The following is a 17,805-nucleotide window of genomic DNA, read 5'->3' on the forward strand; positions in this document are numbered from 1 at the left end:
GCCTGGGACCAGGATCCCTTACGGACCCAGTCTGTGCGACGGGTAAGACCAGGATCCCTGGCGAGCTGTCTCCTCTAGAACGAACCTGCCCAAATGCTGCCCAGAGAGACGCTGGAGGCCCGGCTTCAAGCTCCTCAGTCCCTTGACTCATATCCCCTGACATGGATTTTGCCTTTTCTCCCCCTCACAGCTGCGGCACACTGGGAAACCAGAATGGCCTGGATTTTATATGCACGAGGAAGGAGGCAGGCAGGGTGTCACTTGAGGGACGGATCCCCTTGTTTCTGTCACGCTCACTCCGAGGAGCCCAGCCCCGCTCCTCCACGAAAATCCTACAGCCACGAGGCAAAGCAGTTCTCAGCCCAAGTAGGGCCACTGTGCTCGGGGTTTCTAGGGTCGCAACATTCTGCGCGGAAGAAGCTCCTCTCCCCCTTGCCACTGCTGTGCCAGCTGGGGCTTTCTCCTCCCTCAAGAGGAAGTTTGCTTCTGAGAGTCATTACACAGACTACTGCTGGCGGGCTTTTCCTTATCTTGCTTTTTTGAAAAGTGGGCCTTCCCATTATTTAATCGCACCACGGGGCCGCAACGATCAGAGAACTGCATCCCGTTGAGGAGAGCCATTGCGGCTGGAACTGCTTTCAAGCCAGTTTCAGCTTGTGGTGCTGATACCCAACAGGACGACGCTTTCCTAACAGGTGGCTGCCCACGACTGATGGGCAGCATGCAGCTCAGCTTCTGGGCTCCAACGCAAGGATCCCAGGGGCTGCCTTCCCTCCCTGCTCCTGCCTGATGCAGGTGGCCTCTGGAAGCCCCTGGGACCCACCTTCTGTGGGGCTTCTTGCCCACCAAGCTTACCGAACTGATGTCTATCCCCATTGGAGTCTGGCTCTGGTTGCCCGGAGGAGACTGGGGGATGGTGGAAGGGACGGTGACCGAGAGCGGGGGCAGCTGCACTCCGCGCTGCAAGCCGGAGGTCTGCATCAGGGAGGCGTTGGGCGGGAGGGCGCTCGCCAGCTGGGTCTGCTGCTGCTGCTGCGCGCTCGTCTGGGTGAAGAACGGGTAGGGCGGGAGTTGCTGCTCCAGGGAGAGGGCGTCCATCGCCACCGCCTGGAGAGGAAGGAAACGGGAGACACATGGGCACCCAGGAAGCGGCCTTCTACCGAGTCAGACCCTGGGTCCATCGAGCTCCACATTGTCTACCCAGACTGGCAGCGGCTTCTCCAAGCTTGCCGGCAGGAATTCATTCATTCAATTTTCAAAAATTCCCTCTCAAAATTTTTGAAACTTTTCCTTCCAAAAATGGCTCAGGGCGGTTTACACAGAGAAATATAAATAAAGAAGATGGCTCCCTGTCCCCAAAGAAGGGCTCACAATCTAAAAAGATAGACACCAGCAACAGTCACTGAAGGGATGCTGTGCTGGGGTTGAGTAGGGCCAGTTACTTTCCCCCTGCTAAATAAAAGAGAATCACCACGTTAAAAAGGTGCCTCTTTGCCAAGCTAGCAGGGAACCTCTCCCAGCCCTATCTGGAGATGCTGCCAGGGAGGGAACCTGGAAGCTTCTGCATGCAGATGCTCTTCCCAGAATGTCCCAATCCCCTCAGGGGAAGATCTCACGGTGCGCGCACATGTACTCTCCCATTCAAATGCAAACCAGGGCAGACCCTGCTTAGCCGAGGGGACAATTCATGCTGGCTACCACGAGACCAGCATCAGGGGGTGTTTGATCTGAACCCTCAGGACATCTGAGAAGAGGCTGCTGGTCCCCCTCCCCGCAAAAGAGCTCCCTTTGTACCTGAGTGATGGGCGAGAGGGGTGAGAGTGTAGGAGACACCTGTTGGGATTGGGGCCTCCTGGAGTCTGTGTTCAGCGAAAGGGGGCTGACAGCTGATTGGCGGTGCTGCTGTTGCTGCTGCTGTTGCTGCTGCTGCTGGGAAGAGGCCTGCGTCATCGTCATTCCTGCCACCAAGGGCAAAAGTCAAGGCGTGCCACAAGTGGAGGTTTTTCTTCCATTCAGTCACACACAGCGAAGCAAATCCTGACTGGCCTGAACGGGGTCACGCTCACCACCTGCTGGCCCACTGCCCTCCGGAGCAGAATCCAGGACTATGATCTGTACCATGGAGGGGCCCAACCTCCCATGGAACCCCGATCACTCTCAACTTGCCCTCAAAACGTGTCCAGCTCCTAGTCCTCAAGGCAATGAAGAACTGCGTGGTGGTTAGGAAGGTGGGTATGACCGACTTTCCCCTTTCGTACCAAGTATATTCCCTGCGCACAGCACAATTCTTTGGTGCCATAACAGAGATACGGCTACAGACATGGGTATATTTACATTACAATAGGCTAGGTATCTTCACCTGAATATGCAGTCAAGTAGTAAGGTGATTACGATCATAGGCCAGCGCATAAAAAGTAACATACACAAATTACTATCATAGGCCTACACAAGGGGAGCAAAACAAACAACTCAAATTGCATATACTACATAATAATGTCGTATATTTGCTAGTGTAGTGGTGAGAACATTGAAAAAGGACCAGGAAGACCTGGGTTCAAATCCCCATTCAGTCATGACACTCACTGAGTGACTCTGGTCACTTAACTCTCAGCCTAACCTACTTCACAGGGTTGTTGTGAGGATAAAAAACCTATAAAGCCCTAAACAGCTTGGGCCCTCGGTATTTAAGAGAACGTCTTCTTTGCTATGAACTGCACCGCCCATTGAGATCACCTGGAGAGATCCGTCTGCAGTTGCACCGGCTCGTCTGGTGGCTACTCAGGGACGGGCTTCTCCATTGCTGCCCCGAGGCTTTGGAACACACTTCCTGATGAAATAAGAGCCTCCCCATCTCTGACAATTTTTAAGAGAGCAGTTTGTCCACCCAGGCTTCTAATTAGATATTATTTTAATAGTATTTTAATAGTTTTAACTTTTTAAATTTTAATTGTTGAAATATGTTAATCTTTCTATTGGTTGTTTTTATTGTCTTGTATTGTGTCAGAAAACTTGCATTTTGGGCGGTATAAAAATATGTTTGATAGACAGATAGACAGATAGACAGAATAAAAACAACCATGTACACCATTCTGGGCTCCTTGGAGAAAGAGTGGGATATAAATGTGAAAATAAATAAAGATAATAATAATGGCAGTGGTAATCATCACCACCACCACCGAAAGGCATCAAATGCATTTACCCAAGATATTGTAACCATTAAGATAGGACTTTTCACACAATGCGTGATCCACTTGTGGAACTCTCTGCCACAGGATGTGGTGACAGCCAACAACCTGGATGGCTTTAAGAGGGGTTTGGATGACTTCATGGAGGAGAGGTCTATCAATGGATACTAGTCAGAGGGCTGTGGGCCACCTCCAGCCTCAAGGGTGTGCCTCTAAGTACCAGTTGCAGGGAAGTAATAGCAGGAGAGAGGGCATGCCCTCAATTCCTGCCAGTGGCTTCCAGCGGCATCTGGTGGGCCACTGTGCGAAACAGGATGCTGGACTAGATGGGCCTTGAGCCTGATCCAGCAGGGCTGTTCTTATGTTCTTATGACTACTTAACCAACAACCTGCACAGGCACAAGCAGCTGCACAAAACTTGGCCACCTTCTCTCTTGTACGGCAGTCTGACATTGGGGTCCTTGGGCTCTGGAAATGGCTCATTCATGTGGAGGACTGGGGACCCCAAGCCTTAAGTCTGACACTCCCACCTTACAAGAACTGCAGTGTGTTTTAATCTTTCTCCACCCAAAACAGAGAAAGCAGGTTTGCGGCACCAAAGATGGCTGACCAAGACAGGAAGTGATGCCACAGCACACCCAGCCTGGGGCAGGAAGTGAAATCACACCCTCTTTCCCAGGGCACTACCCTTTGCACAGTGTCTTACCCTGATTGGCGGTGCTGATGTCCATGTGTGTCAGGTTGGCCGCAAGGTTCCCGGTGCTGTTGGAACTGCTCATGGAGGGGAAGGTGGACTCTTCTGGGTCAAGCGGTGTTGGGAGGGGAGAAGGGAAGTGGATGTTTGTCAGGTCCGGCAAGGAGCCGCCTGTGTTGTGAGTGGCAGGGATAAGCCCAGTAGTGTTTTCCTGGTCGGCTGATGGAAAGATGCTGCATTGGAGAAGAAACCAGACAAAGGAGGAAACTCAACAGTTTTTGCACGCACAGAGTCCGAGGCACCACGGTCTGGGGGACAGTCCTGCCACTGGACATTTCTATGCTTCTTGTCTGGAATGTGTGGCATTTTTATCCCACCCCATCTTCAGGAGCCTCCTCCTTTGGGCAGGAACCTTAGAATTTACTTAGGGGGGAAATCAATTTTTTAAAAAGTAACAGAAGCTTGTGATCTATTTTAAGAAAAGCAAATGGGGGGTCAGGGGGAGAGAAACACTGTTCCCTAGAGGATAACTGTTCAAAGTTACATATAACATAGGAACATCGGAAGCTGCCTTCTACCGAGTTAGACCATCGGTCCATCTAGCTCAGTATTGTCTTCCCAGACTGGCAGCGGCTTCTCCAAGGTTGCAGGCAGGAGTCTCTCATCCCTATCTTGGAGATGCTGCCAGGGAGGGAGCTTGGAACCTTCTGGATGCAAACATGCAGCTGCTCCTCCCAGAATGGCTCCACCCCTCAGGGGAACATCTGACAGTGCTCACACATATAGTCTCCCATGCAAATGCAAGCCAGGGCAGATCCTGCTTAGCAAAGGGAACCATTCATGCTTGCTACCACAAGACCGGCTCTCTTTTGTTGTTTCAAAGTCTCCTGGAAAACCTAATGAGGCCACCCACGTCCTACAGAAACAGGAGGATAAATCCAGACATCTTGCCAAAGCCACAGTTTGCAAACGCGCTTCAAGCTGTGGCCTCCAATTCTGGTTTGCCGGCCAAGTGCCAACGGTGGCTTGCCAATTCTGACCCTTCGGTTTCACCACACAGCACCCGTAGCCCATCGCTGCCCATCACCCAGGAACACACTCTGCTGCTTGGACGTACTTGATTCCTGGAACTTCGCAGGACTTTGGCCTCGAAGATCCCGTCTGAAAGAGAACGAAGCAGAACAAGACGGCATGAGGCACAGAGCTGCCAACGCCAAACGCTGCCTGAAAGGGATAAGGAGGGAGATGGCTGCATCTCCAACTGGAGAGATGCTGGCCCTGCTGTTGTGGAAAGACACTCCCCAACCCCCACCTTTTAAAAAGAAATTTGGAAACCAGATGGAATCGTGTCCCTTGCATCCACCCCCGAACTGCAGCAGTGGGACTCATCCCCACCCAGTATGGGGCCGGGGGGTGGTGGTGCTGGAATTATTATGCTTAAAGAGCCAATGAAAACCAAGTTCTGGGCCATCGTGTGCATCCTGCAAGGATATGACTGAACGCGGGTGCGGAGACTCAGAAAGCCAGGATGCCATTGGCTTCCTGAAACTTGGGGGTCTGCTGCATAGCCTGGTTCTCCTTTCCGCTTTCTCCATGGGCAGCAAAGCCAGGATAAGTTATGCAGAATTATGCAAGTCATACAACAGTTGAATTTTTTGTGTGTCATTTCTACAGGTCACGGAAGCCAACTTTTCTGGGCGCAGAAGGCAGATGGTCTGAGCCCTGAATTGTAATGTTGTTTGCATGGGAGAAACCAGGGGTCACGCCATGAAACTGAAGGTCGGGAAATTTAGGACCGACAAGAGAAAGTACTTTTTGACACAGCACATAATTAATGTATGGAATTCTTCGCCATGGGATGTGGTGATGGCCACCAGCTTGGATGGCTTTAAAAGGGGCTTAGACAGATTCATGGAGGACAGGTCTATCAATGGCTACTAGTCTGGTGGCTGTGGGCCACGTCCAGTCTCAGAGGTATGATGCCTCTCAATCTCAGTTGCAGGGGGGAGCCACAGCAGGAGAGAGGGCATGCACATACCTCTTGCTTGTGGGCTCCCCAGAGGCATCTGGTGGGCTACTGTGTGAAACAGGATGCTGGACTAGATGGGCCTGATCCTCAGTGGTTTCTAAGCCACTGAGTACTCTGCCACCATTTCATTTATTTGTCGATTTATATACCACCCTTCTTAAAGTGGCTCAGGGCGGTTTACACTAAAGTCAAAAGCACATAATAATTAACACAATAAAAGGTCCCATGAGCTGCAAAAATCCCTGGCAGCTCCTGTGGTGTCGGCATATGCTCTTCAGTGCCTGAAGTCTAAGCAGAATGGGTGCTGGTACCTTCTTAGCCTCCCAGCCTTGCTTCGAAAGGCTTTTGTCTGTCTCCGAGGTGCCTTCCTCCATGCCCGGGACGGTCAACAGTAAGACTAGAAGAAACGCGCAATATGTGAAGGAGTAGCCCCCGAGAACAACTCTCCTGGGGAGAAGTCATGGAGTGCCTTCCTAGGGGAACACGCCCAAGTCTCTCCCATGGTTGGCAACCCGCGGGCTGCGTTTGAAATACAAGCCTCACCTCTTTTCTGCTGCATGTCTTGAGACCCTCCTGAGAACGGCTCAGGCTGAGTGGGGGTCATCGTGCTCTGGTGCAGGGCAGAATCTGAATTGGTCCTGAAGAGAAAATGGAGACGAGCATTATGCTTGGGCCCCCTCGTGGAGAACGTGTCCAGAAACCACCACCCCCAACCCCTGCCTTTTATCTAGAAGCACAATTCAGTCCTTCCTTCTTGCTTCCGTTTGCATTCTGCCTTTCTGTCGAAAGAGTCACTCAAAGAACCATAACGCCAGCCCTCTGACCGAAAAGGGCCACGGGATGGGCTGCAAGCACCACAACCATGCATGGACAACTGCCTAGAGCATCAATTCCCCCCACCCTGGCCAGGCAACAGTCATGGTCAGAGCTAGCGAGGCTCAAGTCAGGATCTGAAAAACCCCAGTGGACAACCCAAGATGACTCCCGCAGGGTCAAACCCAAAGGGCCCTGCAATCCAGCTCTTGGCTCCCCACAGTGGGCAACTGGAGGCCTCCAAGGAGCCCACACAGCAGGAGGTGAAGGCAACAGCCCTGCTCTCTGGTGGCTAGAACTCAGAGGTAGACTACCCCTTAACATGGAGGTTCTAAACAGCCGTTGGGGCCAACAGCCTCGAATACACCTCTGCACTGCTGTCAGGAATCTGCCTAGTCTCCTTGCAAGGCCATTTTAAGTCTGTGGCAACAGCAAATTCCCACCCCCCCACCCCGGTACGCCTTGCGCAAAGAAGTCTTTTTTCTTTTCTCTGTCCTAAACCTCCAGTCAATTTCACGGAGTAACCCGCTTGGCTAGTCTTAGTAAAGATGGAGGAAGCCTAAACCCACCAGAGGGAATTCATACTCCTAAGACTGGCAACTCATAACTTTTTCAACCCGCTACAGCAATCTGAAACTAAAACCAACCTAATTAAACCAGAAATAACTGGGCAACAGAAACATTTGTAAATCAAGCAGAGTGGCACAATGCCAGGTCTGTGCTAGGCCAAGGATCTGTTGACGGAGGCTTAAGGACACATTTCCCCCGACTACATCTGCCTCCTGTTCCTACGCGGTCTCCCCTGTGTCAGATTCGGAGTGGGAAGCCTCTCCTCTTGATGCTTGCAGCACTGGGCACAGTGATAAAATGATCCTGTTACAGAACAGAAAAGTTAATGTTTTCCCTTCAAAACCCAGCGCGCACACAGACCTTCTCCAGCTTGTATCCGAAGGAGGGGACAGGTACACCGCACCATACGGACAGCTGTCCACGTGAGGCAAGGAGGTCAAGGAGAAGAACATTCCACAGAGTCTCCTGGAAGCCTCCAGCAAGAAGTGACCGGTGTGCAGCTGCTACCAAACTGAGCATGAGGCAGAAACGGGCCTGGCTGGGCATGAACACAGGCAGGCAGTCTTCAAGCTGAGCAGAAAAACACCTCTACTTCCCCCTAAAGAAACTCTTAAACGTTTAATGGGGAGGGTGGAGGAAGGCTGCGAAAACTGGAGCGTGGGACCGCTTCTCCCGCCTCGCTCTAATTTCCCTCTTCCTTCTGAGCTGACCTCTTCCTTCCACTCCATTTGGAGTCGATCTGAATTCCAAAAGTGCTCTTTTCTCCCTTGTGCAATGCTCCTCTGGGAGGGGGGTGCAGCTCAGTGGGAAAGCCCCTGCTTTCTTGGCGGAAGGAGCCCTGTTCAGTGCCTGGCAGCATCTCCAGGGAGGGCTGGGAAAGACTCCTGCCTGAAATCTTGGGAGGAATGCTGCCAGCCAGTGTGGAAAATGCTGAGCTATGTGGACCAATGGTCTGAATCGGTATAAGGTCGCTTCCTACGTTCCTGATCACTTTCTGCAAGGGATGGACAGTCTCTCCTGGAACGGAAAGAAACCTGAAAACCTAATGCTCAAGTTTTAAAGGGAACGCCCCTGCCCCCTGGGCCTGTTCCTCCCTCAAATCTCACTTTATTGCACTCCCTTTCCACAGTTTCTGGTCACTGTTTGCTACAGCAATAGTTCTGTAGCACCCTGTTTAGTCTGTGCCCTTTCCCTGAATTACCCCAGCCGGTCAGGAATCACATAATAAACATGATTAGCCGACCCCCACACAGAGCATCTGTGCGCTCTTTGGGGCCAGCTACCTCTCCCCCGCCACCTGCCCCATCTTCGGCCGGGCCGAGTGCCGCCGCTGGGCCCACTGCTGCCGTGCCTTGCCCCCACGGCCGGACCCACCGCAACCGCCGCCGTGGCCTGGCCCACCACTTTGCCTCCGCAGCCGCCCGGCCACCAATTCTCCTGGGTGCATGTCAGCCAATCAGGCGCCTCTGCCGCCCAGCCAATCAGCTGGACGCCAGGATGCACATTCCAAGGCACACCCAGGAGAATTAATATAATAGATGATGTCACAGCACCACATAACCAATCCTGTCTGGCCATATGACATCACCATGATGCCAATGCTGAAGTGCCAGGGGCGGGGGGGCAGAGACACTTTTTGCAAAGATGGAAAATAGGTATTAGGACCCAAGATCTCACTCTAGCTCAGCCCCTGGGTGGGTGGGCAGAACTGCCAGCTCCAGAGGCTTGGGGGACAAGAAATAAGATACCTTCGACTACTCTCTGTTGCTCTTCAGCACCACCACTGCTGATGGCAAGAGAGCGGTACTGCAGCTTCTAAATCCATGGCATCAAGTGACACAAGAGACTCCATAAGGTTCTAGTGGAGCCAAGCAGCTAATGCTAGCCTGGCTCCTGTCTGTAAAACAAATGGCTTGGGTACCACTGCCCATCTCTGCTAGCCAACTTAAAGGCCAGCCGGCGACTTGTCACCAAAATGCCCCCAGACAGCCTGGCCTGTCACCTGCAAGTCTTCTAACCATCTGACGGCAAGCTAGAATCTAGGTATCCCAAGTGACTGCCTCTTCCTCCAGCCTCCTGCCACAATACTTAGCCAAAGGATATCTGTCGGCCGTGTTTATCCACAGAGAGCGGGCGCCGGTGCGGCGAACCGAGGCGATTCCGGTCACGGTACACTCTGTCCACCAGTCCATGGTGCCGGGTTGTCCTGCTGGTGTCCAAGCCCGACGACTGAAACGGAGTCTATGGAAAATGCAAGGAAACCTCAATGGGCAGAGGGAGATGAGAGGACCAGGCCTGAATTCTACTGCTACCTCCCAGGAGAGATCTGGCCGGCTTCCTTTCCCTTTTTTAATATGGCTCTGAAAACCTGTTCTGGCAGGCATTCAGTGGCCAATCTGCTTTATGCAGCTCCTTCTGCTCGTATCCCAACCAGTCAGGGATCACATAATGAGCATGATGTCACAACACCACATAGCCAATTGGATCTGGTTACGTATCACCACCACAATGCCAACAGCAAGAGAGGCTTTTATTATGTGTTGCTGTTCTGTCTTACTACCCTTTAAAAAACAACAAAAGCCTATTCCCAAAGTGGTTTACACATAGATACAAGTAAATAAATAAATAAAATGGCTCCCTGTCCCCAAAGAAGCAGGATAAAAATGAAATAGACTAATATGAAGACAGAGCTTTAAAAATGTGTTAAGAAATTAATCAACTTATGATTCTACAGATCAGTTTGTCGACGTCATTATCACCTAAAATCTATGCAATTCTTAGTTTCATGGAGATGGGGATTCCATTGGACAATCAAGGATTTATTTAAATCTAGTGGTTGCCCTGAGAATAAAGAGTGCAAAAACAGGCAGCAAGAGAAAGGACACAGTCCTGTACTCCTTGTGCATCCTTTACGGAGGCCACAGACTTTTCGTTCCTCTTTGCACCAAACCTGGGTTCTCTCCTGAAGAGCAAGCCTCACCTGGAAGGGCAGGTCCATGGCGCTGCTCCCGATCTGATTGACGTTTGGCAGGGACCCTCCATAATACTGGCCACGGCTCTGCCCCAGCTGCAAATACTGGGTCTTTTGCAGCTGTAGCTAGAAGACAAAGAGACACTCAGATGAACAGATAAAGAGGATATTGTGGTGCTGGGAAAAGGGCTGAGGGGGTGGGTGGAGGAACCCAGATGAATAGGAGGGGTGGAGCAGCTCTGGAGCTTTTTCGTTTGGGGGAAAGGAGGCTAAGGGGGTTTGCAAAGAAATGCATGGCTTAGAGAGAAAGAAGTTCTGTTAGCTCTCAAGCTCACTTAAGAAAACCTTGATGGGCAGCCAATTCAGAACAGCCATACTTCATTACAAGATGCAATTCATTTATATAAATTTAAATAATAAATAAATTATAAATAAACATGGAACTCATTGCCATAAGACGCAGCTTTGGACTTAAGTTAGAAGAATGTATGGAGGAAGGGAAGATCTAAATGGGAGCTTCCTGTTCAGAGGCAGTCTGAAACACACAGTGAGGGTTGGTGTCCGTCCGCCCTGCCTGCAGGTCCCCTGGAGGCATCTGGCTGTCCTGTTGGAAAGAGGATTCATCATCCTAGGCTAGAGGAACCCGTCTTGGTCCAGCTCAGCAAGATCCTTGTATGAGCAGACAAGAGGACGACGACATGGCAGGAATCTCAATACAGCCTGCCAGGCGCAGGAAAATCCCAGAAGTATTTTCAGTGCCCAGAAAGCAAGTCCCACCCCAGAACCTTAACCGAGTAAACCAACAAGGGAGGCAGACTGTCATGCTGTATGAACGGGCTATCCTGTCATTCTGAGGATACCTGCCTATTGCTCCAGAATCCAATGAAGGAAAGACTTGTATTTCTGAGTACACCTCCAATTTTCATCCAGAATAATAATAGTAATAATCTGCAAAAAATACAAGCTACCTGTAGCCAAAAATTGGTGGGACCATAAAATTGAAAAAGTTGTAGAAAACGAAGATGCAAAAATATTGTGGGACTTCCGACTACAAACAGACAAACATCTGCCACACAATACACCAGATATAACTGTAGTCGAGAAGAAAGAAAAACAAGTTAAAATAATTGACATAACAATACCAGGGGATAGCAGAATAGAAGAAAAAGAAATAGAAAAAATCACAAAATACAAAGATTTACAAATTGAAATTCTGTGGCAGAAAAAGACCCAAATAATCCCAGTGGTAATTGGCGCCCTGGGTGCAGTTCCAAAAGACCTCGAAGAGCACCTCAACACCATCGGGGCCACAGAAATCACCATCAGCCAATTACAAAAAGCAACTTTACTGGGAACAGCCTATATTCTGTGACAATATCTAACAGCAGCAACAATATTGACAATAAAATTCTGGCATCCCAGGTCCTTGGGAAGGGCTTGATGTCTGGATAAAACAAACCAGTCAATAACACCTGTCTGACTGTGTAAATAAATAACAACAACAACAATAATACTGTGCTCAAGGACTTTAAATGTTTTGAGAAAATCAGGTGTTCAAGCGAGAGAGCGAGCTCAGCATCTGGATGCTGGGTCCTTGGAGGAGACACAGCTGCAGTTGCTAAGCTGCTGCTGCAGTCTGTGTACAAAAACTTTCTCCGTGTAGCTCTCTCCCCCCACCCAAACAGATCGCTGTAGGGTAAGGAAGCCGCTTTGGGACTGTGAAGTCAGAGGTGCCTTCCAAAACCCAGGTTTCGTCAAGATGCCATTTTATTTGAACACACACACCCCGCCCACTTCAGGCATAATGAAAGGAGAGTTTTTAAAGACGATCCCACATAAAAGAGGGAAAAAGAAGGGGGTGGGAGGGATGAATGAAGCATTTCTTTCACACAACGTGGATACTAGCTTTTAATTTAATGGTTTTGTTTTTGTACAATGCAGCCCAATTATGGCTCAGAGCACTGAACAAGCTCCACAGCAACCAGAGTTTGCAAGATCAAAGCCTGACAGGCGACTTCCTGCCCCAAGTTGGGGAATTTGGAGAAGCAATACCACTCTCCCCCGAGCTTAAAGAGCAGCGTTCTACCCAAACAAGAACACAAGTCATGGTTAAAACCACAGCAGAATCAGAAGGAACCAAACCGCTCAGAAAGAAAGAACCAAACGCTTGAGAACACCAGGAAATCTTACAGCCTCCTCAGAAAGACAATTTATTTATGTTTACATTCATACCCCGCTCTTCCTCCAAGGAGCCCAGAGTGGTGTACTACATACAAGGAGCCCAGAACGGTGTACTACAACCCTGTGAAGTAGGTTAGGCTGAGAGAGAAGTGACTGGCCCAGAGTCACCCAGCAAGTATCTTGGCTGAATGGGGATTTGAACCCGGGTCTCCCCAGTCCTAGTCCAGCACTCTAACCACTACACCACGCTGGTCCTCAATGAAGAGGACCTTCCAGCTTCCATCTAGCAAAACCAAGTTAGAAGTGTAATTTCCAAGGGCTTTTCTCTAGGACTGGCACACTGATCAAATATTTCCAAATATATTTTATTTTATTTGTTCAATTTTTATACTGCCCTTCATAAGACATCCCAAGGCAGTTTACAAAAGTTAAAACGCAGTAAAACTCCATAAAAATCACATTTAAAACCTTAAAATCAGTTAAACAATAAAAACCATCACACCCACACCTCCATTAAAAAGACAAGCAGAAGCAGGACAGCTGAGAAACCTGGCAGCCCCTAAGGAGTAAAAAGCCTGAGCAAACAAAAAGGTCTTTAGTAGTGGTTTTTAAAAGCAGACAAAGTCGCCAGAGAACAGACACCCAGTGGGAGAGTATTGCAGAGCCTGGGGGCAACAACAGGGAAGGCCCTGTCCTGCGTGCACGACCATTTTGCCTCTCTCAACATCGGCATACAGAGCAATGACCCCTCTGACACATTGTTGGGTGTGCAGAAACCCTTCGGAGCAAGCGCTCCTTCCGGTATCCAGGACCCAAGGTCCTGATGCTTAGAGAATTGGCCCTGTTGCATACTAGACATAACCAACATGGGTATTTTAATAGTGGACCCTTAACTTTTTGCCCCCTAACCTATACCCTTCCCACTTCCTCGGAACCAGAGAGGGCTTCTTGGCAGAAGATTCCCCAGACCTCTGCCTTGGCATAGGAGACTCAAGATTACTCAGCACGCCAGATCAATAAAAGGATCTGCTCGCATAGGTTTCCGCTGACAGAACCCACAACTACATTCAGAAACCTCACAACTACATGCAGGCATAGAAATGTCTGGAGTGCTTTTCCATTATTAATACGGCTTGGTTTAAAAAACAATAGACAGACAAGAATAGAAATCAATCGAGCCTGGCGGAAGCCAAGACGGCCTGCTCCAAGGCCTGCGCGCTTCTACCAAGCGGCAGAGGCTCGCTGCTGCCAACGGGGCCCCAAAGCCTAATGAGGCAAGCATGGTGCACTTCCCATCCCCAAACAAACCGGAGGCTCCGGCCTCTGTATTGATCCAGGCTGCACGTCTGCGCTGCGGAGAGAAGACGTCAAAGAGGGCTTGTGGGAGGACAAGAAGGGCTGCCCCACTGGATCAGGCCAAAGGGCCAGCTGGCCGGGCGTTCTGTTTCCAGCAGCAAACCACCCAATGTCCTGGGAGGCTCACAAGGCGGGCATGAAGGCTGCTTCCTCTTGCTGTGGGCCCCAGCATGCGGTTTACTCAGAAAAACAGCCTTGGAACAGGTTGTGAAGCACCACCCACACTCCACCAGTGGGAGATAGGCAGGTGGGAAGCCAAGACGGGACCCTCTCAGCAACAGCACCCAGACCGTGGCAGGGACTCCCAAGGGAGGGATGCCCACCAGGGCTCTCTCTCATTTCCGTCATCTGTGTGCGGGATGAGTTTTGCTCTGGGCGGCAACATCAAGGCCGTGTGTACGCACCTGCATGCAGAGTGGGACCTTCCTGATTCAACCTGAGCAGGATCTAAAGTCAACTGAGAGGGCATCAAAAAACTTGAGAGCACACGCACACACCTTAGAGGGAACACTGACGCCTGCCCCCTTGGTCGGCTGCCCACTTCTGGTGACAGTTAAAAGATGTTTGTTTCAGCAGGCGTTTTCAGGCTCAACCTTCAAATGCACTCTCACCCCCCCGGCAGCTTTTAAAGTTGCCCTTCTGCTCCAAAGTGTGGCTTCATTGCTTTGAGAAATCCATACGGCATTCTGAACGTGGGCCAAAACAGAAACGCTGGGTAGAACTCAAAACGGCTCATCGTAACAAACCAACCACAATTCCATGGCAGTTTCGCCACTCTGGCCCAAGTATTGTTATTAGCGTCAGCTTGCCGATCATGGGGGACAAGAGAGCCCGAAGAGCAGCCCGCAAGCTCATGGCCGAGGCGAGACTCAAACCAGAGACATCTCAGTCTCTTAAACGCCATGGCCACCAACAGCCCTGTAAGGTAGGCTAGCCGTCTTCTCCCCCTGCTGCAAATGGGGAAGACTGAGGGGGAGAAACTAAGACTTGCCAAAGGCCACCTGGTGAACTCAGGGCTGAGGGGAAAGTTAAGCCAGAGAGGCCTCCTGATGGGTAGCTCAGTCACTTAGCAGCTACGCCATGCTGGCGAAAAAGCAACGGAGGTGTCCTTTCAACACAAAGAGCGGCTTCCACTACAGAAGTGACCAAAACAAAGGCGACACCAAAGAAAGCCGAGGTGCCCACAGCCGAGCGTGATAAAAATAGCTTCCGTCCCATTATTTTTAGCCGCAGAATGAATATGTGATTATGTAACCGGGTACGGTTTTCATAATTCAGAAAGCAAACAGGAGACTGTTGACATTCCTCGTAGTAGAGTGGCTGCTCAGCCCTGGAAAACGGAAGCACCAACACGCAAGGCAGGCGGGGGGGGGGGGGGCTGCCACACACTCCTCCTCAGCCTTGCCCTCCCCAACTTGAGCCATGCAGGCGCACGGGGCGGGGGGGGGTACCGAGCAAGGTAGGGGCTGACTTTAACTATCCATGTCATTGCCAAGCGGCCCAAACAAGAGACTGGGGGTGGTGGGGTGGGTGTAAAGAGCCCACCTGCTCTCCTTCCTCCAAAGCCACATTCTAAGAACCTCAGGACAGCCCTGCTGGATCAGGCCCAAGGAAGCCTATCTAGTCCGGCAATCTGTTTCCCACCGTGGCCCACCAGATACCTCTGGGGAGCCCACAGGGAACAGACGAGGGCATGCCCTCTTTCCTGCTGTTGCTCCCCTGCAACTGGGATTGAGAGGCATTTTGCCTCTGAGGCTGGAGGCGGCCCACAGGCACCAGACTAGTAGCCATGGATAGACCTGTCCTCCTTGAATGTATCTAAGCCCTCCTTAAAGCCATCCAGGCTGGTGCTTGTCACCACATTTTGGGGCAGAGGATTGTGCAAGTTAATTATGCATTGAGTGAAAAAGGACTTCCTTTTGTTGGTCCTAAATTTCTCGGCAATCAGTTTCATGGGACGACCCCTGGTTTTAGTGTTGTGAGAGAGGGAGAAAATTTTCTCTCTGTCCACTCTCCCCACTCCATGCAGAATTTTATACACCTCAATCATGTCACCCCTCAGCTGTCTTTTCTCCAAACTAAAAAAAACCCAGGTGTTGTAGTCTGGAAGGAAGGCGCTCTAGGCTCTGATCATCTTGGCTGCCCTCTTCTATACCTTCTCCAGTTTTATGAAGTATAGTGACCAGAAATGTAAACAGTACTCCAGATGTGGCTGCATCATAGATTTGTATAAGGGCATTATAATATTCAGATTTTTATTTTCAATTCCCCTTTTAATGATCTCTAGTATGGAATGTGCCTTTTCACAGCTGCTATGCAATGAGTCACACTTTCAATGAACTGTCCACCATGACCCCAATATCACTCTCCTAGTCAAGTCACCGACAGCTCAAACCCCATCATGTGGGCTTTTTTGCCCACTTTATACTTGCTAACACTGAACCGCATTTGCCATTTTGTCACCCACTCCCCCAGTTTGGAGCTCCTCACAATCTGTTCTGGATTTCACTACCCCAAATAGTTTGGTGTCATCTGCAAATTTGACCACTGCCCTGCTTCTTCCATCTTCTAGATCAGTTCTAGAACTGGTTAAAGAGCACTGGTTCCAGTACAGATCCCTGGGAGACTCCACTTCTTACTTCCTTCCATTGTGAAAACTCTTCGTTTATATCTGCCTGTGCCTCCGTCCCTGAGAAGCTTGGTTCAGGCACAGGTATATGCTTAGTATTTTTTGCCATGAAGACAGATACAAAAAACTTGTTTAGCTTCTCTGCAATCGCCATATCCTCCTTAATAAACCCTTTCAATCTCTCATCATCTAACGAACCAACCACCTCCCTGGCAGGTTTCCTGCTTTCTGATGTTTTTAAAGTCATTTGTGTAATTATTTGTAATTACATGGACTAGTGGCCATGGATAGACCTGTCCTCCATGAATTTGTCTAATCCCCTTCCCCTTTTAAAGCCATCCAAGTTAACAGCTCCACTCCTGCTCCACAGACATTGGTGCTTCCCCTCCCCCCCCAAAAAAGAGGAAACTGCTTTCTCCCACCAAGTCACACCACTGGCCATCTGGCTAGCCATCTCTTCCCGGCCCCATTCCCTGAGATGCCAGGGAAGGAACCCAAGCTGATAAACTAACTTCCACTGGGTTATGAGCCTCTCTCCTGCAGATACGAAGCATCTTAGAGACTCCTGATGTCATCTTACATCTTAGAGCCAGTGTGGTGGCTAGTGGTTAGAGTGCTGGACTAGGACCGAGGAGACCCGAGTTCAAATCTCTATTCAGCCTTGAAACTAGCTGGGTGACTCTGGGCCAGTCACTTCTCTCTCAGCCTAACCTACTTCACAGGGTTGTTGCGAAAGAGAAACTCAAGTATGTAGTACACTGCTCAGGGCTCCTTGGAGGAAGAGCGGGATATAAATGTTAAAATAATAATAAAATCATCATCATCATCATCATCATCATCATCATCATCATCTGGGCAGAAGGTGGAGGCAGAAGCAACCCAAAGATGAGGCCAGGGGTGGGGGTATGCATATATGCAAACACACCTATTTTGCGCAAAAGTGGAAATGTCTTTACTGTGAGCCAACCCGGACTCCACTTGCAGTACCAGATCACTCAACTGTCAGGTTAGAAGAGATGGCCACAAACTCCATAGTATATCAGACTTGGGTGGGTTTTAATAGTCAGCTACTTTGGGAGCCAATCTTGGTTGAAAAGCAGGGCAGAAAGATAATCACTGGACATGAAGCTCTCAGTTCTGTGACCATTACAGGAAGGGGGCAGCGGAAAGGCACTATGCCAGTTTGTTCAAAGGACAGAGGTTCACTGAGAAATGCAACTTCATCCACCAAGGCATGTTCTGCAGAGAGCACTTCAAGGAAACAAAAAGCAAGCGAGCAAGTGAGTGAGAACTAGCTGTGTTTTCCTCGATCATCCTCCTGAACGAGGAGCATGCCATTCTGAGGCAGATGTGGTGCCAGCAGTTTCCGCCCATGGA

The 17,805-nt window shown here is 50.1% G+C and overlaps 1 protein-coding gene across 1 annotated transcript in view; it reads right to left on the bottom strand.

Moving 5' to 3' along the window:
* The window catches only part of CRTC1 (CREB regulated transcription coactivator 1), a 42,661-nt gene that overhangs the window by 13,305 nt on the left and 11,551 nt on the right, over nt 1–17,805 (bottom strand). The window contains exons 2-10 of the mRNA XM_053288448.1: nt 10,272–10,388; nt 9,395–9,532; nt 7,652–7,713; nt 6,452–6,546; nt 6,220–6,305; nt 4,997–5,040; nt 3,892–4,112; nt 1,795–1,958; nt 856–1,107 (exon numbers count right to left, since the gene is read on the bottom strand). Coding sequence (XP_053144423.1) covers nt 856–1,107; nt 1,795–1,958; nt 3,892–4,112; nt 4,997–5,040; nt 6,220–6,305; nt 6,452–6,546; nt 7,652–7,713; nt 9,395–9,532; nt 10,272–10,388 — 1,179 coding nt within the window. The remainder of the gene's footprint in view (nt 1–855; nt 1,108–1,794; nt 1,959–3,891; nt 4,113–4,996; nt 5,041–6,219; nt 6,306–6,451; nt 6,547–7,651; nt 7,714–9,394; nt 9,533–10,271; nt 10,389–17,805) is intronic.

Source organism: Hemicordylus capensis, chromosome 2 (genome assembly GCF_027244095.1).
Source record: "Hemicordylus capensis ecotype Gifberg chromosome 2, rHemCap1.1.pri, whole genome shotgun sequence".
NCBI classification, from domain to species: Eukaryota; Metazoa; Chordata; class Lepidosauria; order Squamata; family Cordylidae; genus Hemicordylus; species Hemicordylus capensis.